The sequence below is a fragment of the Rhinatrema bivittatum genome, chromosome 9 (assembly GCF_901001135.1).
Source record: "Rhinatrema bivittatum chromosome 9, aRhiBiv1.1, whole genome shotgun sequence".
NCBI classification, from domain to species: domain Eukaryota; kingdom Metazoa; phylum Chordata; class Amphibia; order Gymnophiona; family Rhinatrematidae; genus Rhinatrema; species Rhinatrema bivittatum.
Window position 1 is genome coordinate 4,222,175 of NC_042623.1, and position 24,726 is coordinate 4,246,900.

The 24,726-nt window shown below is 44.2% G+C and overlaps 1 protein-coding gene across 2 annotated transcripts in view; it reads right to left on the bottom strand.

Annotated features, from left to right (window-relative positions):
• The window catches only part of SEMA3E (semaphorin 3E), a 332,512-nt gene that overhangs the window by 74,400 nt on the left and 233,386 nt on the right, over nt 1-24,726 (bottom strand). For both annotated transcript variants that reach the window (XM_029615222.1, XM_029615221.1), the window contains exons 9-11: nt 19,662-19,731; nt 15,250-15,394; nt 3,838-4,060 (exon numbers count right to left, since the gene is read on the bottom strand). In XM_029615222.1, the coding sequence (XP_029471082.1) occupies nt 3,838-4,060; nt 15,250-15,394; nt 19,662-19,731 (438 nt within the window). The remainder of the gene's footprint in view (nt 1-3,837; nt 4,061-15,249; nt 15,395-19,661; nt 19,732-24,726) is intronic.

Here is a 24,726-nt window from a genome sequence, read left to right on the forward strand (position 1 = left end):
TTCTCTCAGATCTCTTCATGCATTACCTCCTGACTGATCTCTGGTGCTTGACCCCAGCTCAGATAAGGTTTCTGCTTGATTGCCGCCTGCCTCAACCTCCACCTGTTCGCTGTCTGCCCCGATCTCTGCTGTGTGCTGTCCCCACCTGAACGCTCTCTTGCTGGCCCTCGCCTAAATCCTATTGGCCTAAGAACCCAAGGGCCCAACCTGCAGGGGAAGAGGCTGGATAAAGGTGAAGCCTAGTCCCAGTCCCAGCTTGAGCATGGGCCCAGCTGGATTCACTTACCTGGTAGGCCTGTTCTGAGAAAAGAAATTTGTTTCATTTTTTAATTTCATTATTGTGGTATTTTCTTTTCATTAATTTCAATTCTTTAATGTTTATTTCATTTTCTTTAGTTTACAAAAATGAAATAAACATTAAAAAATTGCCTAAAAACAAATTTAAAACAGAAACAGGGCCTCCTTTCCTCACCACCTATCCCTCCACCCGGAAAAATGCAAGGGCCAGAATCCTCCTGGCCCCCAGTTAACCGGTCCAGGGGAGGGATCCACTGATGGTGCCTAGGCCCAGGCCATGGTAAGTCACCATGACCTCGGCCTAGGTCCTACGGACTTGGAAGCCTGATCCCGACACCAAGATCTAGGCCCAATGTTGGGGCCTCAACCTCAGACTAGGCCCAGACCCAATGCCCAACACCAGGGGCCGGGCCTGGGAGTCTGGAGCTTAGGCCTCCAATGTTGACATCCTCTTCTTTCTTTTTCATAAAGGCTGGCATTTGCTGGGGACGCAGTGGAGTAAATTAACTCCAGCTCCTTCCTCCTCAGTGGATGGCTCCATTTTAGTCTACAGCAGTTTTAAATTAACTGTAATAGACTAAAATGGTGCCTTCTGCTGAGGAGAAAGGCCCTAGAGTTAATTTACTTCAGAGCATCCCTAGTGGATGTCGTCATTTTCAAGAAGAAAAAAATGACATCGGTGTACAAGGCCTGAACTCAGGCCCCCGGACCGGAGTCTGGGCCTGAGTCTAGGCCGAGGCCCTAGAATTGGGCTTCTGCTTCAGAACTGGGCCTGGGTCTAGGGGTAGGCATTGGCATCTGATCTGGCATCAGGCCTGGGCTGTGACGTCTGATTCCTGATGAACAAGGTACATGGGGGCCAGGAAATTTCTGAGCCCCAGCAAAGTTCTTTAGTCCTGGGCCTTTGCTTGAGTCTTGGCTAAGGCCCTGGCATCAGGCTGAGGCCTAGGCAAAGACCCCAGCACATGCTCGGGCATAAGCCATGGCCCAAAGCATGGTCCTCAGCCTACGCCTAGGCCCTGGTACTGGCATTGTGTTCGGTGTAGGCCATGGCCCCTGATTTGTGCTTCAGTTTATTCCCTAGGCAAGGCCTTGGTCTCTGGTCTGGACCTAGGCCTGACAAAACAAAACATGAAAACCAATGAATTTTTGTCGGATTTTCAAAGATTTTGTTTTGAAAATGAAATGAAAGGAAATAGGACATTTTGTTGACATTTCCTATTTGATTTCTAATGAATGCACATTCCTATTGCCAGGCTGTATCAGCCATGTCATAGCCTAATGACTGACACCCCGTGACATCTGGGACATTTGCAACCATTCTTAACATGGCTGCCAGGTATCTGTCTTGCTCACTGGCCACCTGAATATCTGGTTTTTCGTTTTCCTGGATATCAGTTATTGGTGTGTTTACAACCTTTTCAGTTCATTAATCTTTTTTCATTTTTACTTTTCCTCAGGTAATTGATGGGGGTGATTTCAAAGCTTCACGCGTCGATGCAAAGTTTGTGGATCATTTTTACCCATGGAATTTATGGTAATTTAAAAAACAAATGTATGCACATGCTATTCCTTTGAAAAATACCCCACAAAACTAATCTCACACATTTACTCCTGCTAATTTGATTGGGCGATTTTTCTGAGAGAAATTATGTGCATAGATTTGAAAATTCAAATCTCTTCCCAAACCACTCCTCAATCCCGCTCCCAGGAATGCCTCCACTCCTAGAGGCTCAGTTTTACCCATGTTTCAGGCTGGCAGTTTTCTAAAAGTCCATGTTACCAGCAATCTGTAACCTATCGTTTAGAAAACCACAATTCCTAAAGACTAGAGGGTGGCCAATGTCATGCTGAGGCGGCTGGGGAAACTATAGAACAGTAAGCCCGATGCAGGTAAAACCAAATCACAGGCCATAGAGATAGACTGGCTTAAATATGGTTTTGGCAAAGGGAAATCTGACCTTGCCAATCTTTGAGATTTATTTGAAGGCGTAAATAAACATGTAGATAAAAACGAGCTGATTGGTATAGGGTATTTGGATTTTCAACAGGCATTTGATAAAGTTCTCCATGAGAGATTCCTCAGGAAATTGCAAAACCTTGGGACTGGAGGCAGTGATCTATTGTGGATTGGGAACTGGTTAAAAGGCTGCAAACAGAAGATTGAATGGGCAGTTTTCCAAATGGAAAAAACGTTGTTAGTGGAGAACCACAGGAACTGATATTGAGACCTGTGCTGTTTAACATATTGATAAATAGTCCAGAAAAAGGAACGATGAGTGAGGTGATCAAATCTGCAGATGACACAAACTTATTCAAAGTTACTAAATCAGCAGTGGGTTGCGAGGAGCTGCAGAAGGACCTTGTAAGACTGGAGGACTGGGCATCTGAATGGCAGATGAGATGTAATGTGGGAAAGTACAAAGTGATGCATAGAGGAAAAAACAATCCCAACTACAGGCTCTCAGTGCTGGGTTCTGCATCGGGATCACTACCAGGGAAAGGACCTCAGGCTCTTCATGGACAATCCCTTGATGTGATAAAAGAGAAAATATCTTTCCTATCTATCAGTCCGTGGTGAGTATGGCCTGCAGCTCTGGTTGCCCCATCTCAGAAAGGAGATAACGGAGCTAGAGAAGGCAGGGAGACGGGGGGATGGAAGGGCTCCCCTGTGAACTGACCCGACACAAATCGGGGTTCTTCAGCTTAGAATGGGAGGGCACCTGATGCAAGTTTATAAAGTCATGATCGAGGGGAACTGGGTAAATAAGTGATGGCTATTTATCCTTTCAAATAATATTAAAACAAGGGAACACTCTGAAAAATTAACAATCAATGGATCTACAACTAATTGTAGAAAGTGTTTTTTCACTCAGCACACAATCAAGCTGTGGAATCTGATGCCAGAGGATGTGATCAAAGCAAATAGTAGGAGGGGTTTCAAAGAGGTTTGGAGAAGTTCCTGGTGGAAAAGCCCATAATACATTGTTAGCCAAGCAGGCTAAAGAAAGAGCTACTCTTTCAGACCCGGACTGCTCGGTGTCAGAGACAGGATGCTGGCTTCCATGGACCTTGCTCTGACCCAGCATGACGTTTCTGAAATTGTTATCCAAAAATAGTTTGAAGATACCTTGCCGTCGGCTTGACTAGAATCCATTTTCACTTTTTGCATTTGTGGTTTCCTAACATCTTGGAAACAATGTTTTTGCACTGTTAAATTACCATTGCCACTATTGCAGGTAGACACTGTCACTAGCAGAATTGCTTCCTGCAAACTCATTGTGAAATGCTCAGAGCAGAAAGTGCTGAACAGTGGTAACACTATGAAACAATAAGTAGCACTTGGAAATGAATGTAGTTGCAGACGTTTGCTAGCAGAGGTAATGCTTTCTGTAAGCAGCTCTCTGATGTCAGTGTGGGAAGTGCATTCTGGGACACATAGGTCTGGTGGCTGCGAGCATGCTTATCCTGAGACCCCCCCCGCCACTTGCAATTTCAACCAAAGCTAGGAGCATAATATGTGGAATCTCCTCCTTTTACCTGTTCCAATAAACAGGACATCGTATTGTCCATCTTCGGCCTCCACTCGATCTACTGCAATTTGTTTCAGGCTATATTTTCCATCTATTTTTACAAGAACTGGTCTCTTGTGAGCTGGCTTAATGGGCTCGTACATCAACGGATGTCCCCTTGCAAAGCGCACCACATCATCCGGATAATCTTTGGTGCTCTCATAGCGACCTCCGTTCACCTTGCTTGTGCACTGCAAAACACATATTTTCACGTTACTGCCAGTAAGAACAGGAGTGAGGCAGGAGAAAGCGCTGTTCCCCAAATATCTTGTATTCTGCTCCATAACTGAAACCACTTGGGCTGAAGCTGGTAATGTTTTGGAAATCCATTTGCTTCCTCCAGATCTCCAAAGAGATTGTGGTTTTCATCAGCATTGCTACAAGAATCACAGTGCAGACCTCCCCAATCAGAATGGGATTCTTAACCAATGACGTAAAATCATAGACTGTTCATATTCTTTGAGGTTAGTCACTTCACATTTGCTGTAGATTATAACCAGTAAGAATAATAAATGATTGTCCTTTGCATAATTAGGTTTAGCCATATAAAAAAGGCTGTTCTTGAAAAAGGCTTGTAAGTCATTCTCTAGGTAATGAAGGAACTTAATGGGACGTTTCTAATAATGATGTGCTTTGAATTCTATTACAGATGCGACCTCTGCTTTTCTTTACTAGACTGCGTGGTGTAAGTAACATATTATCTACGTTCTGAGTCCCAGCTCTAACAGGCAGGCTGTAAACAGTCAATTCCTCGGGTAAAACGGTGGTCTGCCTGTGGAAAGGGGCCATTGGAAATGTGCCCACCCTGCACCTTGTTCTATGTGAGGATGACTGAGTGAAATCTTGTGGGCTGGAGCAGGAACCACGCTGACTCCAGCCTTTTCTCATGCAATTTCAACATTTATTAACATAATCAGCAAGTAATACTAGCAATAACTGCCCACCTGTGCAGTGTACTCACAACACAACTTCTCAGAGAGGGTCAGCTCTTACTCCTGGAGACGCGGGGCCCCCTGATCCCAGCTGGGGCCCTGCCTCTTAACCTACCCACAGAGCTCTCTCCCTCTATGGGATTTAAGGCAGACCAAGCATCTAGTCTGGTCCCACTCAGGCTAAGGAGGAGGAGTAAGGCCAGGCCACTCCTTCACACTCTGTAGCATGCATCATTTTACCCACATTGTCTGGCAGGACTCCTGAGGGCAGGTTTGGGTCAGGGAAGGGACGAGAAATAACATGCATAGATGATATTTACAAATTTATGAACTTTCAAACCTATCTGCGGTACAGCATTTGTGCATGTAAGTGAACATGCAGAGAGTAATGGTTGCATTTTGTAAACTGTGCAGTGAAAGCTGCAAAGTTTATAAAATACCAAAAATAGTTGCATTTATTTCCAGTGCAAGAAAATGCACATGTTCTCTGTCCATTTTATAAACACATGCATGTATATTTTAGGTGCATAAAAAATATAACATATATACATAATAGCCCCAATTTATAAACTGAGGCAGATATTTTCTAAAGTATGTGAAAATGCACATGTATGCACATATCTCTGATTTTATTACATACACCCATATGGTATAAAATGGCCGCATCCATTGGTGCGAGGCGGCATACGCGCGTCCATGTATGCCCGCACAGCTGTTTAAAAGTTACCTTTCCGGTGTGGAAATACCAATGACTGATGATTATGTTCAATAGAACATAAGACATAGAGGGCCAGATTTTATAACAGGCATGCGGCGTAGATTTGTTCGCACAACTGGGTGCGAACAAATCTAAGAAATTGCCGTGCTGGGTCAGACCAAGGGTCCATCAAGCCCAGCATCCTGTTTCCAACAGTGGCCAATCCAGGCCATAAGAACCTGGCAAGTACCCAAACACTAAGTCTATTCCATGTAACCATTGCTAATGGCAGTGGCTATTCTCTAAGTGAACTTAATAGCAGGTAATGGACTTCTCCTCCAATCTACGCCCGATTTTATAACCTGCACGTGCAACCGCGCACGTGCAGGTTATAAAATCCAGGGTCGGCGCACGCAAGGGGGTGCACAATTGTGCAACTTGCGCGCGCCAAGCTGAGCAGCCTTCCTCTGTTCCCTCCGAGGCCGCTCCGAAATTGGAGCGGCCTCGGAGGGAACTTTCCTTCTGCCCCCCCCCCCCCCCGCACCTTCCCCTCCCTTCCCCTATCTAACCTTCCCCCCAGCCCTAACTAAAACCCCCCCTGACATTTGTCGAGGAAGTTACGCCTGCCTCTGGGAAGGCGTGACTTGCGCGCGCCGGCTCTCCATCCCCTGGCCTGGTGGCTGTTCCCGAGGCCTCGGTCCCGCCCCTGGAACACCCCCAGGCCGGCACCCCACCCATGGCCCCGCCCCCAGAAGGCCCATTTTTTTCAAGCCCCAGGACTTATGCGCGTCCCGGGGCTTGTGTGCGCCGCCGAGCCAATGCAAGATAGGCTCGGCGCGCGCAGGGGGAGGCAGGGGGAGGTTTTCGGGGGTTACTCACGTATTTTATGCGTGCAACCCTTTGAAAATGTACCCCACAGTGATTGATGCAGTCCAATGTCTGGAAAATGAATGTCAAATATAATATTGTGAGTTCATTCATTTCTAAGCAGCTCTGGTGAAATAGCTACAGTACCTGATTATAAACCACTTTGAAGCAGAATATAAATAATATCTATAAATAAATTCTATGTAACCCCAAATCCGGGTGCGGGTTGTTACCCGATGAGGCCATAAAAGCATTTGTTGTTCTCATGGGGTCAGGAACCTTCCCAGGCCAGCTTGATCTCTGACTCTTCCTTCCCGGGCCTTGGTTCTTGGCTGGGGGGGTAGAAGGTGACTCCCAGGGTCCCGAGTGCTAAGGGTGGCTTCCTTGTCTCCTTGTCTTCTTCCCCTGGGGCAGCCAATGAATGTCTGCCCCATAGGGTGCTGGGTGTGGCAAAGAAAGATTGGAGTCACTGGGTAGGTGTCCTCACGAATCTTTACTGATGAAAAAGGTGAAACTGGCACAACCTTACTTAATTCTCTTCTCACAATTTCCTCCTCAGTCTGTGCAGGAAGGTCAAACGCCAGCCAGGGGAATTCCTGCCCTCCAGGACGTGGAAAGATAGGGTCCCCAGTGCTCAGGGAGTCCTTTTGAAGGGCAGAACCATCCTTTCCGGCTGGCGAGGATATCGGTTGCGCTCTGCACAGAGACGTAAACTCCCTCTCTCCCCAGGTTGGGTAACTTTGACTTTGCTCACAGTTGGTTGGATTACGCTTGGTTGCTGTTGCAGTCCTTGTTCTTTTCTTTCGGGTCCCTGATGGGAGGGATCCCTTGGAGCAGGACTCTCAATGCTCCCGGCAGAAGGGAAGGGCATTCAGAGCTTCCAACCTGCATCCTGAAATTAGGAAAACTCTGGAGTGGCTCACAGTGGGTCGCTGACACCCCCTTCCTCACTGAGGCTCATGGAGGGCAGATCTTCTCCAACCTGCCTAGGCCTAGACCCAGGGTTCTCTGAACCCTGAGCCAGGAGCTGAACAGGCTCCAGAGAGGCCCCATTACTTAAAGGGTAAAACTTCCAAAAAATGACCCAAAGGGGAATAACCCAAACCAGCCAGTGAGTGGGCTGAAAAGGAAAATGCCTCCTGACCCTGGCCGGGGCCACCAAGCAGGGCTCGCTTGGCTAAACCGTCTGGGCCTGTAAAATAACAAAACTAACTCCTCAGTACAAAACCCAAAGGCCTGCCTGCCTCAGCTATAGTGAGGAGCAGTTATGCAGCGTTACCAGTGGGCAGGACCTCCCTAACCCATCCTCCTCTGACCCGCTGACACTGTCACTAAATGCCCAGGGCTTATTTATTTAACACCTTTTTTGTAAGGATAGCTACTGAATTCTCATGGAGTCTTATCTCTTTAGTAAGATCAATATACAATATTCACATCCTAAATTTAAAGCAACTTCAAGGATCTAGCATGGGTGCACAGTAGAGATGTGAATCGTGTGATCGATCGTCTTAACGATCGATTTCGGCTGGGAGGGGGAGGGAATCGGATCGTCGCCGTTTTGTTTTTGTAAATATCGTGTAAATCGGGGGAGGGCGGGAAAACCGGCACACTAAAACATCCCTAAAACCCACCCCGACTCTTTAAAATAAATCCCCCACCCTCCCGAACGCCCCCAAAATGCCTTAAATTACCTGGGGTCCAGAGCGGGGGTCCCGGTGTGATCTTTTACTCTCGGGTCTGCGGTGCATTGTAGAAATGGCGCCAGCGCTACCTTTGCCCTGTCATATGACAGGGCAAAGGTAGCGCCGGCGCCATTTTGTTTTTTGTCCCCCGACGTCAGGAGCGTAAGAGATCGCTCTCGGACCCCCGCTGGACCCCCAGGGACTTTTGGCCAGCTTGGGGGGGCCTCCTGACCCCCACAAGACTTGCCAAAAGTCCAGCGGGGGTCCGGGAGCGACCTCCTGCACTCGAATCGTTTTGCCATACGGCCGGCGCCATTTTGCGCAAAATGGCGCCGGCCGTGTAGGGCTGTGGTTATTACCCTGACAAAGAGACTGCTGGTTAAACCTCTCTCATGGATTAGAGTTGATGGTTTATAAAGACTTTTAATGAAAAGATAAAAATATGATAAAAATTTATTTTTTTGAAATGTAATAAAATGTTTTTGAAAGTGATGGTGAATTATTAAAAGACTGGTTGGGTTCTTTTTAAAAAATCACGACAGGCTTGCTGACATGGTCACTTAGGCTGTTTCTTATATATTTATTCGGTTTCCCTCATTGTGTTTAGGTAATTGAAATCTCCCATTATTACTGCCCTGCCAAATTGCTTAGCTTCCCTGATTTCTCTTAGCAGTTAAGAAGGTCCATGAAAGTGCCAGCAATGCTGTAGCATAGCAGACATTGTCGCCTTTGTAGAGACAGATATGTAGAATAGTCTGTGTGAATTTCCATGACTTACATTAACTTTGGTTCCATATGTTTTTATTTAAGTGTAAAGGCGTAGCCTAGTGGTTAGGCAGCAGGCTGTAAATCAGGGAAGCCAGGGTTTAATTCCCATTGGGCAAGTCACTTCCCCCTCCATTCTCTACAAGCTTAGATTCACATGATATACCTTATCCCTCTCATTTCAGTTTTAGAAACATTTCTCAGAGGCGTTGATAATGGCCATTCCTACTGATTCCTTTAGATTTGTAGACTTTGATATTCTAATCCAAAGACTGATTGAAATTGGACTGAACGGACCGGTTCTTTCTTAGTTCAAGTCTTTTCTATCTGATCATTTTTATCAAGTAAAGTTAAACATTAGCTTATCTTTTAAAACAAAAATTGATTCTAGGGTTCCTCAATGATCCTCGTTATCAGTGACTTTTTTTTAATATTTATTTACTGCCACTTTGTAAATTGGTGTCTGGTCTGGGTATTATTCATTTTATATACGCTGACGATGTTCATCTTTTAATCCTTGTTAAGAACTCCATTGAAGAAACCATAAAGATGCTAGAGGTTTATTTATCATTTATTAGCAATTACTTTCCCACATTAAATTGATTTTAAATCATCAGAAAACTGAAATGCTTGTTTTGAAATGAAAATCTTCCTTTAATAGAACTATTCAGTTCAAAACTGACTTCATGCAGATTGAGTCAGTAAATCAGGTTTGTGATTTAGGTGTTATTATTGACCATAAATTAAAATCTAATCCTGATATAAAATGTAAAATCAGAGATGGCTGTCATAAACTTCATGAGCTAAAACATCTTAAACCTCCATTAGAATTCAAGGACTTCCACACTATTCTTCAAACTCTAATTTTCTCTACACTTGATTTCTGCAATGCTCTTCTGCTTGGTTTACCGGCCAACTGTATTAGGTCATTGCAATTGCAGCAAAATGCAACCGCAAGAGTCCTTTGTGGAGGAAGGTCTCTGATTGCATTACACTGGCTTCTGCTTAAATTTAGAATTGACTATAAAGTCTTATGTCTAATCCATAAATCACTAAGGGGGTCATTTTCTAAGGCTTATCGCGTGTGATAGCTTGTTAGGGGCGGAGTCGGGGTGGCGAGGGGAGGAGTCAGGGCGGCGTCAGGGCAGACTTTGCGATGTCTTCACTGGTGGCAATAAGGTAAGACATTATCGTCGCCAGTAGCACGCCCAACAGCACCACCTTTCACGATGACGCTATTAGGTGCGAAAGCCGGCAGCGATAACTCCATGGTGGTGCGATGACTGCTGGCTTTCGCAGGCCCACCCCCCGTTTTCACTGGATTCACCATTCTGCGGTAGAATTGTGAATCCTGGCCTAAATCATGAAAAAATAAATGGTTAATAAGTGCATCGTTACATTTCTACATTCCTGAAAGGAATCTCACGTCTGCAAACAAAGGATTTACTTACAGTTCCCACCTTCACATCTGCCCATTTATCAGAAGAAAGGGAGGGAGCAATTTCTATTGTGGATCCAAAGCCATGGAACTTGTTACCATGTGAGCTAAGGCTTCAGAAAGATTTCCAAACTTTTAAAAGGAACCTCAAAACCTGACTATTTAAAAAAACTTAAGATAGCTGAGTATTATGTTGCAGTCAGATATGCGTTCTTTTGAATAGTTTTATGATTGACATTTAGAACCAGTTATTTATTTTATTTCTTTTCAAATCTTCACAAATCTTTTCAAATCTTTTCAAATCTTCAAACCTCACATTAAATCACTCCTAAAAGGGGGCTTCTATAAACTTCAAGTCCTCAAAAAACTGAAGCCCCTTCTCCACGCCCACGACTTCCGCACTGTTATGCAAACCACTATACTATCCAAACTCGACTATTGTAACTCCCTTCTCTTAGGCCTCCCAGCCTCCACCATTAAACCCCTTCAAATCCTTCAAAATTCCATGGCAAGAATCCTAACAAACACCAGAAAAACTGACCATATCACTCCTATTCTCCAAGACCTCCACTGGCTCCCCATCACCTTCCGTTCCCAATACAAAACACTTACCATCCTCCATAACACACTATACAATAACAACTCACCTTGGCTTGAAGATATGCCACAATTCCGCCAAGCTAATCGCCCCACTAGAAACTCCCTTGCTGGCACTCTCCAAACCCCTTCACTTAAAGTTGGACACCTCACCACCACCAGGGATAGAGCCTTCACCATTGCGGGCCCCACCCTCTGGAACTCCCTCCCCGCCAAACTCCGCCTAGAACCGTCCCTGAGCCATTTCAAAAAAGGAATCAAGACATGGCTCTTTCAACAGGCATACCCCAATTCCTCTCAAACCTAGTCCTTTCCCTCATTGAACCCCCTCAGCTCCCGTTCAACCTACCTACCTTCTCCCTGACCTCCCCTATACCTTCCCTGTACCCCTTCCTCCCTACCCCGCCCTCTTCACCCTTTAGCAAGCTCTCCCTAAAAATACCCTTGCTCAGTTGTACCCCTGTTTCCCTCCACACCCCCCTGCTCCTTTTTCCCTTTCCCCTCTCCCTTCCCGCTCCCTCCTTCTTTTTCCTCCCCCCCCCGCACCAGCATTTATCTGTACATACGTGCACTTGCCTCCTTTCATACTGTAAATAAGTTCTATATGCTAAGTTCTTAAGTGCACATGCCTCCTTAGCATTGTTTATAGTTCACTTGCATATCTAACCCTAGCATTAATGCAAAAGTTGTAACTCTGCTCTTTGACTCTCTTCATCTGTACTTTTATATATTATCCAGTTAGCCCCCTTCCCCGTTTTTTGTAATTTCCTTTCTCAGTTACTTGTAAACCGACGTGATGTGTCCTACGAATGCTGGTATAGAAAAATGTTAAATAAATAAATAAATAAATAAATCTTATTATTTTATTTCTAATTAATGATTGTATATTCATAATTTTAATTGCTACTTCAATTTTATGTTTACTTAATTTTATTGTACACCATTAAGATTGTTTTACAGATTGACGGTATATAAAAACAATAAATAAATAAATTGATTGTGAGGTTTTTGGGGACAGAGAAATATGTGGTAGGCCTGATTGACAAACTGAAGAGTAGTAAATCACCTGGACCGGATGGTATACACCCCAGAGTTCTGAAGGAACTAAAAAATGAAATTTCAGACCTATTAGTAAAAATTTGTAACTTATCATTAAAATCATCCATTGTACCTGAAGACTGGAGGATAGCAAATGTAACCCCAATATTTAAAAAGGGCTCCAGGGGCGATCCGGGAAACTACAGACCGGTTAGCCTGACTTCAGTGCCAGGAAAAATAGTGGAAAGTGTTCTAAACATCAAAATCACAGAACATATAGAAAGACATGGTTTAATGGAACAAAGTCAGCATGGCTTTACCCAGGGCAAGTCTTGCCTCACAAATCTGCTTCACTTTTTTGAAGGAGTTAATAAACATGTGGATAAAGGTGAACCGGTAGATATAGTATACTTGGATTTTCAGAAGGCGTTTGACAAAGTTCCTCATGAGAGGCTTCTAGGAAAAGTAAAAAGTCATGGGATAGGTGGCGATGTCCTTTCGTGGATTGCAAACTGGCTAAAAGACAGGAAACAGAGAGTAGGATTAAATGGGCAATTTTCTCAGTGGAAGGGAGTGGACAGTGGAGTGCCTCAGGGATCTGTATTGGGACCCTTACTGTTCAATATATTTATAAATGATCTGGAAAGAAATACGACGAGTGAGATAATCAAATTTGCAGATGACACAAAATTGTGCAGAGTAGTTAAATCACAAGCAGATTGTGATAAATTGCAGGAAGACCTTGTGAGACTGGAAAATTGGGCATCCAAATGGCAGATGAAATTTAATGTGGAAAAGTGCAAGGTGATGCATATAGGGAAAAATAACCCATGCTATAATTACACGATGTTGGGTTCCATATTAGGTGCTACAACCCAAGAAAGAGATCTAGGTGTCATAGTGGATAACACATTGAAATCGTCGGTTCAGTGTGCTGCGGCAGTCAAAAAAGCAAACAGAATGTTGGGAATTATTAGAAAAGGAATGATGAATAAAACGGAAAATGTCATAATGCCTCTGTATCGCTCCATGGTGAGACCGCACCTTGAATACTGTGTACAATTCTGGTCGCCGCATCTCAAAAAAGATATAATTGTGATGGAGAAGGTACAGAGAAGGGCTACCAAAATGATAAGGGGAATGGAACAACTCCCCTATGAGGAAAGACTAAAGAGATTAGGACTTTTCAGCTTGGAGAAGAGACGACTGAGGGGGGATATGATAGAGGTGTTTAAAATCATGAGAGGTCTAGAACGGGTAGATGTGAATCGGTTATTTACTCTTTCAGATAGTAGAAGGACTAGGGGACACTCCATGAAGTTAGCATGGGGCACATTTAAAACTAATCGGAGAAAGTTCTTTTTTACTCAACGCACAATTAAACTCTGGAATTTGTTGCCAGAGAATGTGGTTCGTGCAGGTAGTATAGCTGTGTTTAAAAAAGGATTGGATAAGTTCTTGGAGGAGAAGTCCATTACCTGCTATTAGGTTCACTTAGAGAATAGCCACTGCCATTAGCAATGGTTACATGGAATAGACTTAGTTTTTGGGTACTTGCCAGGTTCTTATGGCCTGGATTGGCCACTGTTGGAAACAGGATGCTGGGCTTGATGGACCCTTGGTCTGACCCAGTATGGCATTTTCTTATGTTCTTATGTTCTTAAATATCTGAATGTATTTCAGTTTGAATTGTTTACAAGGCAGTATCTAAGTCAAGTAAATAAGTAAATAAATGTACTACTATATATATATATATATAGTATAGTTGTCTCACTGCAATCAACAACCTACTCGCCAGCCTCAACCTCGTACTTAACTCCAACAAAACCAAAATCCTCCTAATAGCCCCAGACAACAGCATTATGCTTAACCCTCCTATCTCCTCCCAACTCCCCATCACATCCATCGACCACACAACGCATGTAAGAGACCTTGGTGTGCTACTAGACAACCAACTCAACCTAAGCAAATTCGTAAACAACACACCACCAAGGAATGCTTCTTTAAATTGCAAGTATTAAAAAAATTAAAAGCCCTTCTGCACTTCCGAGATTTCTGCCTGGTACTACAATCTATCATCCTCCCGAAACTGGATTACTGCAACTCACTTCTCCTGGGCCTACCCGCCAGCACAATCAAACCTCTTCAGATGGTCCAGAACGCAACAGCCAGGATCCTCACAAACACCAACAAAAGGGAACACATCACCCCTATCCTCCAGAACCTTCACTGGCTCCCTATTAAATTCAGGAGACTCTTCAAAGCCCTTATGATGATCCATAAGGCCTTACACAACACCTCCCCCCTCAACCTAACCTTCCAACTTCAGCAGCATACTACCATGAGACCCATCAGAAGAGCATACAAGGACATGCTACAAACCCAGCCGGCCAAAACAACACTTAGGAAACGCACCCTTTCCACAGCTGGTCCCTCACTTTGGGACTTGCTCCCTCCGGACCTCCGCCAAGAACCCTGCCTCGTGGTATTCAAAAAGAAGCTAAAGACTTGGCTGTTTAGCCAAGCTTTTCCCTGATAGCTAAGAGCCGATGAATAGAGCTTTACAGACACTGGTCCACCAATCCCACTGTAAATATGTTTTGAATTGTTAGGCTTTGAATTATACTTCTTTTTGCTAATCATGTTTTGAAGTGCATCCCATTGGTTTCTCTGTAAGTTTTCAGTTTTCAATTACTGTTTCAATGTATCCGCCCCTGAGGCGACAGTTCAGTTCTCTGTAAACTGATGCGATATGTATTTTATACAGGAACACCGGTATATAAAAATTATAAATAAATATATATATAATATACACACACACACACACACACACACACAGTATCTAACCAAAAGTATACACACTCAATTGAACTTTGGCTTCTGTTTGCCATTCCAGTTAGTTTAATTATGCCCTAGCTAGTCACCCCTTACCTCTTTACTAATTTTAATCTCAAGTTATATTTCCTATTTTACTATACTCTTCTATTTTATTCTCCATTTATATCCGTCTCCTCCTACTTCCAAGTTATTTCCCCCCTGTTCATTGTATGAGTTATGTTATCCCAGTTCCATGTAAGCCGATGTGATATGCTATATGAATGACAGTATAGAAATGTTTTAAATAAATAAATAAATAAATAATCTGCAGTAGGAATGCGTTTCCTCCTAAGAAATAGCAGATTTGAAATGATCTGCACCTGTTCTTACTGGAAATATTACATTGTAGAGATTGATACTGCTATCTGTAAGTGAACCATAGAAACTGAATAAAGGACTTTTCCAGATGTAGTGCAAAGTACAATACTATGCACTCTAAACGTCAGACAGTATACAACAGTATGAAATGCATTCTGCCTTTACTTACAGAGCCTGGTCTCGGATAAGGTATTTTTCCTTCGTATATTGCCCAGTGATATTGAGGTCCTTCCTTATGTGCATATGGCCCATTGAAAGCATCTCGGATACTAGCCATATGATATACACATATAGCATATCCCTGAAATATATTACTGTAAAACAAAAGAATTATATTAAAAAGTCATTGTTATTTTGCTTTTTCAAAAGAGTGTATAATGCTTTATGAAATCTATATTGAAGACTTTAGTGGCAAAAATGGATTCTACCAGCATGCTCTAAATCCTGTAATAAATCGCAGTATTTCACTCAGAAGAACATGTGCAGTTTTTTATATAAACTTATTTATTATAGGATTTATAGTAACCTGTTCATGGTGGATAACGGCTTCTGTCCTTTTATGCTTCTCGCTGTCTGTTCACATCCACCAAGCCATCCATTTAATTTACCAATCATCACACACTGTGCTTCACTCTTATCAATGGCTGCCAGTTCATGCAGTCACTCCACAAGGAAGTCATACCCTCTGTGTACTGCTCAACATTTCATAGTACACAGAGCAAGGAACAATTTTAATCTAGTAATTAAAAATGTTAACAAAAACTCATCAATTTTTAAGTTAATTTTTTCCATTCCCATAAGCCCGTGGGAGCAGCCATGCTCAGAAAGGGTCACAATTATAACTAATTTGGAACAATTAGTTTTAGTGAACAAGAGGAAATACACAAAAAGGATGATTAACAAAGGAGCCCACTCATTTTTTTTTAGGATAGCCCTTAGCAGTTAACAGGCCAATTTTCAGCTGGCCCCTGAGTGCTTAAAATTTCTGGCTAACATTTAAAATATAAAGTTACCAGCAAACTAACGTTTAGATCTGAACTGCTGCTGTATTTCTCAGGGCCCAACAGGCTTGAATAATATCATGGGCCTATAGGACTGGGATGATCATAGCTCATGAGATCATTCAAACCCTGTCTACAGGTTCTGGCACACTAAGTTTTAATGTGCAATCGCAGGCGCGATGCCACAGTGAAGGAGACATGGTGTTGGAGCAGGCCAGAGCTGTTGGTGGTTAGTGCAGCCGATCACGGGATCTTCCTGTGGCCACCAAATGTTACAACACTCTGTTCCAGATCTTAGTATCATCTGTAAAAAAACAAACTTTTCCCTCCTAACCCCTCTGCAGAGTCACTCATGAAGACACTGAATAGAACTGATCCCAAAACGATCCTGGAGAGACTCCATTTAACACTGATCTCTCTTCAAAGTAGTTTCCATTTACCATTACTTGTCTCCTGTCAGTCAACCAATTTGTAATCCATTCCACCAGGTTGGTACCAATTCCTAGGGTTCTCATTTTATTTATGAACCTCCTATGCAGGACCGTATGAAAAGCTTTGCTAAAATCAAAGAAAACCACATCAAGTGCTCTTCCTCGATCTAATTCTCTGGTTGCCCAATCAAATAAATATATCATATTCCTTAGACGGGACCTTCCTCTGGTGAAACCATGTTACCTTGGGTCACGCAATCCCCCAGATTGTAGATACTTAGATCACTATCCTGTCTTTCAGCAGAGTCTCCATTACTTTTCCCACCACTGAGATGAGGCTAACCTGCCTGTATTTTCCAACCTCCTCCCTGCTCCCACTCTTGTGAAGCAGGACCACAACTGCTCTTCTGCAATCTTATGGCACTACCCCTACTTCCAGGGATCTATTGAACAGGTCTTTCAGTGGATCCTCCAGCACATCCCTGAGCTCCCTCAGTATCCTGGGATGTACCTTTTCCAGCCCCATAGCCTTGAACACTTTCAATTTTCCCAGTTCTTCCCATATAACGTCTTCTGTAAATGGAGTTGCATTTATCCCACTCACATTTGCACTTTTGGCAAGCATCATCGGTCCTTCTCCAGGGTCTTCTTTAGTGAACACTGAACAGAAGTATTTGTTTAATATTGCTCTATTTCTTTATCTCCCTCCACGCATTGCTCCTTGTCACCCTTCAGGTTCATTCTACCACCTCAGACCTTCCTCCTCTCATTGATGTATCTGAAAAAACGTTTTGTCTCCTTGCTTGACCTCTTTGGTCATCCTTTCTTCTGCTTAGCATTTTGCTTTCTTCCCTCACCAGATACTTCCCTGTTCTCCTCTATTTGGGATACTTTGTATTTCTTGAATGCTGATTGGATAATTCAGTAGCAAACCTAACCATATAAGTTACCTGCTCACCGGCTCCCTGAATATCAGGTTCATAGTTGTGATAGTCTACTTCAATGACTATAATACAAATATATGCATTAGATTAGAAAAACCTCGTATTTCTCCTAATACATGTTAGGAATTGTTGACCCTTGCCCTGAGGTGGGGTTGGCGCTACCTGCGGGGTTGGGCCCCGCAGGTCCCCACCATCGGGAGGCGAGGCTGGCCAGGAGCAGAGGCAAACAGGAAGTTCGCCAGTACCGGCCCTCGTTCCCCGCAGGTTGAGCCCTTGGTTGGCGGGGCCGGCTGCTCTTAAGAGAACCTCTGTGTGTCTGGTCCCGGAGGGAGCAGGTGGCTGGGAACAGGGATTGTCAGAGAATCAAACTCAGTCCAAGGTTGAGGTACTCTCAGAGGGAGAGAGAGAGAGCAGATCCCAAGGGATGAGATACTACAGCAGTTCCGGAGACAGCAAAGCAGGACTACGTGGGACAGGCCCCAAGGAGAGGAAGTACAGAAGCAGAGGCCTGTATAGTGGTATGCTGGAGCAGAGCTAGAGCGGGGAATCCGCTGTAGCAGATTCTAGTAGAGTAGAAGCGATGATCGACGCCTCGAGGAGCGGGGCACAGAGACACAGTCCTGGAATGTAGCAGCGCTGAGACAGGTACTGAGAAGGAGCGTAGAGACAGCGTCTCGTGACATAGAAGCTCTGACCCAGGCCCCGAGGAGTGAAGGTGCAGTGACTGGGTCTTGTGATGTAGCTGCGCGGAGCCAGGTCCTGAGGAGTAGTAGCAGCAGAGAGACAGGATCCCCGACGTAGAAGCGCTGAGGCTGGTCCTGAGGAGCGGGAGCGCTGAGGCAGAGTCCCAGATGTAGAAGCGCTGAGTCAGGCCCCAAGGAGCGGGAGCGCCGAGGCAGGGTCTCAGATGTAGAAGCACTGAGCCAGGCCCCGAGGAGCGGGAGCGCCAAGGCAGGGTCCCAGATGTAGAAGCGCTGAGTCAGGCCCCGAGGAGCGGGAGTGCCGAGGTAGGGTCCCAGATGTAGAAGTGCTGAGTCAGGCCCCGAGGAGCGGGAGCGCCGAGGCAGGGTCCCAGATGTAGAAGCGCTGAGTCAGGCCCCGAGGAGCGGGAGCGCTGAGGCAGGGTCCCAGATGTTGAAGCACTGAGTCAGGCCCTGAGGAGCGCTGAGGCAGGGTCCCAGATGTGGAAGCGCAGAGCTAGGTCCCGAGGAGCAGGAGTACCGAGGCAGGTTCCCAGATGAAGAAGCGCTGAGGCAGGCCCCGAGGAGTGGGACTGCAGGAACAGGATACTGCTGAGAAGAGTAGGGATCTGTAGAACAGGAAAAACAGGTCCGGAGTACTGGAGCAAGCACCAGCTAGGAACCAGGGAACTCGATGCCAAGTTAGCTAGTAGGTGAAAGAGATAGTCAAATGTCCCGGGCCGGTGATTTCATCAGCCAGGGACGAGCCTGAAGTTCCCGCCATTGGCCCTTTAAAGGAAGGAGAGATGGCGCGCGCGTGCCTTGAGAGGCCCATGGTCAGAACGCTGGTCGGCGGCGTCCCAGCCACCACGTGGAGCACAGGAAGCCAGGAGGGGCGCGGCGGCAGTGACTGTCTGCGGCCGTGAGAGCACTGGGAGTAAAGGGCCAAGCCAGGCATGAAGTGAGTTGAGCCGGCCGCGGGTGGCCGCTCCCAGTGGACGTAACAATACAGAGTGTCAAAAAGTAAAAAAATGTAATTAATTAATAGTCTAGAAACAGTAAAAACACTATTTTGATGACTCTACCTAGTACAACTGTTTTAATTGGTACATTAATTTAAAAAACATTAATTTGCTGTCTATATTAAAATTCCCAAATAAATACATAAAATAAACAAAGAAGAAACGGTGGAACTATCTGAGAAATAAACATTTTAAAAAATAGATATTTTTCGAGGGTACTATGTAGAGGCTCAGATTGAAGATGATGGCACCTATAGGCTTCCTTACCCTCTCCCCGGGGAAAGCAGAGAGCAGCAGGAAAAATCCCAGTTTTGGGACACCTAAAGTGAGCCTAACTTCAGCCCTGGCATCTCCTATTGTACTACAGAGAGAAGAGGAATGCATGCAGCTGTATTCTGTATTCCTGCCTGATATAGCGCCCTGGCTGTACAGTGCTGTGTGCTGATCCCTCTTTATAAGCAGGAGAAGACGAGTCCATTTTGGGTAGATGCTTAGAAGCTTACCTTGTAGTGCTGAAGAGAGCAAAGATCTCCGGGTTCTTGCTATCTCGAGTGTGTAAGAGAAACACATCCTCTGCAGAAAAGAAATGCAAACTATCAGAGTAGCACAGAAGGAATCATTTGTTTATTAAGAGAGTTAGAAATGTTTCCTTGGGACCTGCCCAGCCAGTCTGGTTTTTAACATATCCACAATGAATATACATGAGATGTATTTGCATACCCTTCCTCCCTTATATACAAATATATCTCATGAATATTTATTGTAGGTAACCTGATTGACTGGACTGGTCTTGAGAACCAAGGTGAGTACAGCATTACTGCAGGATCCTTCATGATATATTGTATTATCTATTAATTAATTAATTGGTTTATTTATTTATTGGAGTGTTTTATAGAGATGTGAATCGTGTGCCCGATTGTTTTAATGATCAGGTTCGGATGGAGGGAGAAAAAAATCGGATCGTTAGAGATGTGAATTGGAATCGGTTCCGATTCCAATTCACATTGTTAATTTTTTAGTGAGGCCTGAGCAGATAAAAAAAACCCCACCCCTACCCTTTACAAATGATCCCTTTGCTCTCCCACCCTCCCGAACCCCCCCCCCAAATGTTAAATTACCTGGTGGTCCAGTGGAGGGGGGGGGGGGGGTCCCGGCGCGATCTCCCGCTCTCGGGCCATCGGCGCCATTTTGGCTACCACTGATAAAAATGGCGCCGATGGCCCGATAAAAAAAAACCCACCCCGACCCTTTACAAATTACCCCTTTGCTTCTCCCACCCTCCTGACCCCCCCAAAAACCTTTTACATGTACCTGGTGGTCTAGCGGGGGGTCCGGGAGGGCAAAGGCGATCGGCGCCATTTTGAAACCAGTCCAGCACCTGCACCGGCACCGAGGGTATGATTGAAGGGATGGCTCCCGGACCCCCCGCTAGACCACCAGGTACATGTAAAAGGTTTTTGGGGGGGTCGGGAGGGTGGGAGAAGCAAAGAGGTAATTTGTAAAGGGTTGGGGTGGATTTTTTTTATCGGGCCATCAGCGCCATTTTTATCAGTGGTAGCCAAAATGGTGCCGATGGCCCGAGAGCGGGAGATCGCACCGGGACCCCCCCCCCACTGGACCACCAGGTAACAACATTTTGGGGGGGGTTCGGGAGGGTGGGGGAGGGTAAGGAATTGGTTTTAAAGGGTCAGGGTGGATTTAGGGGTTGTTTTGGTGTGCCGGTTTTCCCGCCCTCCCCCAAATAATTCCCGTGCCCTATTTAACGATACAATACAAATGCCCCTGATGATAAATCGGGGGCATTTGTATTGTATCGTGCACTCTAACGATTTAGAACGATTTTAAAATTATCTGACGATAATTTTAATCGTTCAAAAACGATTCACATCCCTAGTGTTTTATATACCGCCGTCCTGTGTGAGAATCACTAGTCCACAACGGTGTACAGGGTTGACACTCACACAACACGGGATGAATTACAAAGGTAGGTGAACAAGGAGAAACATTGTAAGACTAAGAGTGCACTTCAGAGACAAGCACATAGAGGCTCGTAAGAGCAATCGTAGCTGTATTAAAGGGGGGATGAGGGGAGGGGGGTAATGATCAGGACAAATTTCGGTTAACTGGATCAAGGAGAACTGGAAGTATCAGTCAGGCAGTATGCATTAGTGAATAGCCAGGTTTTCAGATCTTTCTTAAATTTCTTATTGTCAGTTATTGAACGAAGATTCTCTGGTATTGAGTTCCAGAGCTTTGGGCCAGCAATTGATATCGCTCGGTCTCTTGAGTAAGATGAGAGTTTCTTATGGTCAGGATTTCAAGTAGACCTTTATTCTGAGATCTAAGAGTTTGAGAGGGGATATGTAGTTTAAATGTTACTCCCATCATGCCATTGTTCATATTAATGTTGTAGAATATTATTGATAGAACTTGACTGTACAGGAAGCCAATGCAATGCAATCAGAATTAGGGTGATGTATTTTCTTGTTCCTGTCAAAAGTCTGGCTGCAGACTTGTAATTGTAGTGGTTTTAAGTGACTAGCCGGGAGGCCTAGAAATAAGGAGTTACAGCAATCTAGGTTAGAGAATATAAGAGACTGAAAATCTTTTCTAAAATCAACTGAGCATAGTAGGGGTTTCAGTCAACTTAGAATTTGCAGCTTATAGAAACCAGATTTGATAAGTTTGCTAATGTGGGCTTTCATTGTTAAATTATTATCGATTTGGACTCCAAGATCTCTTACTTGATTTGAAGGGCTTAAATATGCCTCCCACAAAATCTATCCCTGGAGGGATAGATTTTTGTGGGTTATGGTTTAACCAAATTAATTCAGTTCTTTTTGGGTTCATTGCGAGTTTTAGTGCACAAGTTTTTCATGTATTGTGATTATATAATTGAAGATGAGTGAAGTTGTTTTCTCAAATGAATTTTTGAGAGGAATAAAGAATTGAAGGTCGTCTGCATATAGAAAAAAGTTAATTCCAAGCTCTGGGGGTCATTTATCAAAATGCGGTAAGGCGTTTTCGCATGCGTTAAGGGCTTATCGCATGCGAAAAAGCCCCGTTTTCGCATGCAATAGGCCTTTTAGACATGCGAAAACGTGTTTACCGCATGCGATCGCACCATATCGTATGGTGCGATGCAAATGCCGAAACAGGGAGGAGTCAGGGCGGAGAGAGGATGCAAATGCAAAACCTGGGCTGGGTTAGCCTGCCTGCGAAGTAGTATCGCACAGCCATAACACCAATTTTAACAACACCTCTTTCAGAAGCGTTAGTTAGGGGCCACTGTCACATTCTACATGAGACGTACGAACAGAACAGTGGTCTCTTGTGACGATTAGCTGGCCTTCGGAGTGAGGAAACTCCCTCCAAGATGGGATTTGGCCAAGGGTCTCTCAGCCTAGCTTGATGTTACCCAGGTAGAGAGTCCATCAAGGTAGGTTGAGAGACCCTTGCCCAAATCCCATCTTGGAGGGAGTTTCCTCACTCCGAAGGCCAGCTAATCGTCACAAGAGACCACTGTTCTGTTCGTACGTCTCATGTAGAATGTGACAGTGGCCCCTAACCCCCTACACCCTTATCTAATCCCCACCTCGAGTTACTAGGTGGGCCTATCCTAGGGATATAAATACTTATGCATGGGACATGCTATCATGGCCGGGCTCGCTCGCTCACTCTCTCTCTCTCTCAGAAAACCTGGTTCTTTGGCACTTATCGCAGAATATGAAGTGGTATCGCAATGTGCACTAACTTAGCTCTTCGCACAGGTAAGTTTCACAAACTGCGATAAACACCACATTAGCATAAACCATGCCCCTTTTGGTAACGCATGCGGTATTTACCGCATTTTGATAAATGAACCCCTCTGTTAGCAATTTGCACAACGGCAGCATGTAAATATTAAATAGGATGGCTGAAAGCACTGAACCCTATGGAACACCTGTTGTACATTGGAATGTAAATCACACACAATAAACCCTAATATCCAGAAACCAAAAGTACGCATACACACCAATATAATAAGGTTTCAATTAATCTAGTTTCCACACGTCATATTTCAAAGTCATTTAGAAGACAAGTTTTGTAGGACCAATATCGAAGGGATCTGTAAAACAATCAGACCCCATTTAGGATAGGTCCCATTACTTTATTTAATGTATCATTTAGAGTCTCTCAAAATTTATAGTCTCTTCACAGGTTATAATCCCTTCAAAAATTATTTTGCCACGGGATGAAAAACATATATTTATAAAGCAAAAAACAGCTTAATGCTTGATACTTAGCTTCTAATCGGGATCAGAGTTAAAATCCCGACGTGATCACGTTTCGAACCGGAAAGGTCCTGCTTCAGGGGTCAATTCTTCTCCATCCTTCATATAAAGCTGCAACACCATCATTCCCATTGCGGCAAAAGTAAATGATGTTTTCTTTTTCTTCCAATATTTTTCGGCGGTCCGAATTCGGAACCCGCTTAATTTAAAATGGCCGAGATGCAGGGTATATATCCACTTCCGCTGGAACTAACGTCAGCAGTACGTCATTATGTCAAATTTTGTGGGAGGCAATTCAAAAGTCCTCTATCAGGTCGTCCCGCGCCAATTGTATCTCTTCCTTATCCTTTAAGGGTTTTCTGTCACGTCGTCTATTTTTAGAGATCAAATCGAGGAGATCATGATCTTAATAAACGAAATTTGCACTTTACTGACAGCTCACGGCAATAAGTGTCTTAATAACGATACTCAAACTCCACTGCTAGATCAACCCAGATCACTTGTGGAAAATATTACCAACTGCATTCAGAAAATTCAACCTAGATACCGATCTATAATGAGAACAACCGCTAAGAATGGCGTTGTCTCTCATGTCAACGTGTACCAGTTAATTTTTTCATTCAAACCCCCCGGGTCGACTGTCTGCAAGGTGAAGATCCAGTAGTGTTCTCGCTGATTCAGTCGTTGTTGAACATCACCTCCTCTACTGCCCAGATGTAATTTCTCAATAATGGACCATGTAAGATCCACAAAATCATGTTTCATCGTCATACAATGTTGCACCAAGGGGGCTGCAACCTTACAATTCTTGATGCAGCTCCGATGCTCGAGGACCTTTCCGGTTCGAAACGTGATCACGTCGGGATTTTAACTCTGATCCCGATTAGAAGCTAAGTATCAAGCATTAAGCTGTTTTTTGCTTTATAAATATATGTTTTTCGTCCCGTGGCAAAATAATTTTTGAAGGGATTATAACCTGTGAAGAGACTATAAATTTTGAGAGACTCTAAATGATACATTAAATAAAGTAATGTGACCTATCCTAAATGGGGTCTGATTGTTTTACAGATCCCTTCGGTATTGGTCCTACAAAACTTGTCTTCTAAATGACTTTGAAATATGACGTGTGGAAACTAGATTAATTGACACCTTATTATATTGGTGTGTATGCGTACATTGGAATGTGTCAGATATGTGATTGTCTAGTTTTACCTGGAATGATCTACCTGCGAGGAATGTATCTCTTATCCCTGAACAAAGAAATATGTTTTTAAATGGGGGAAATGCCCAGAAA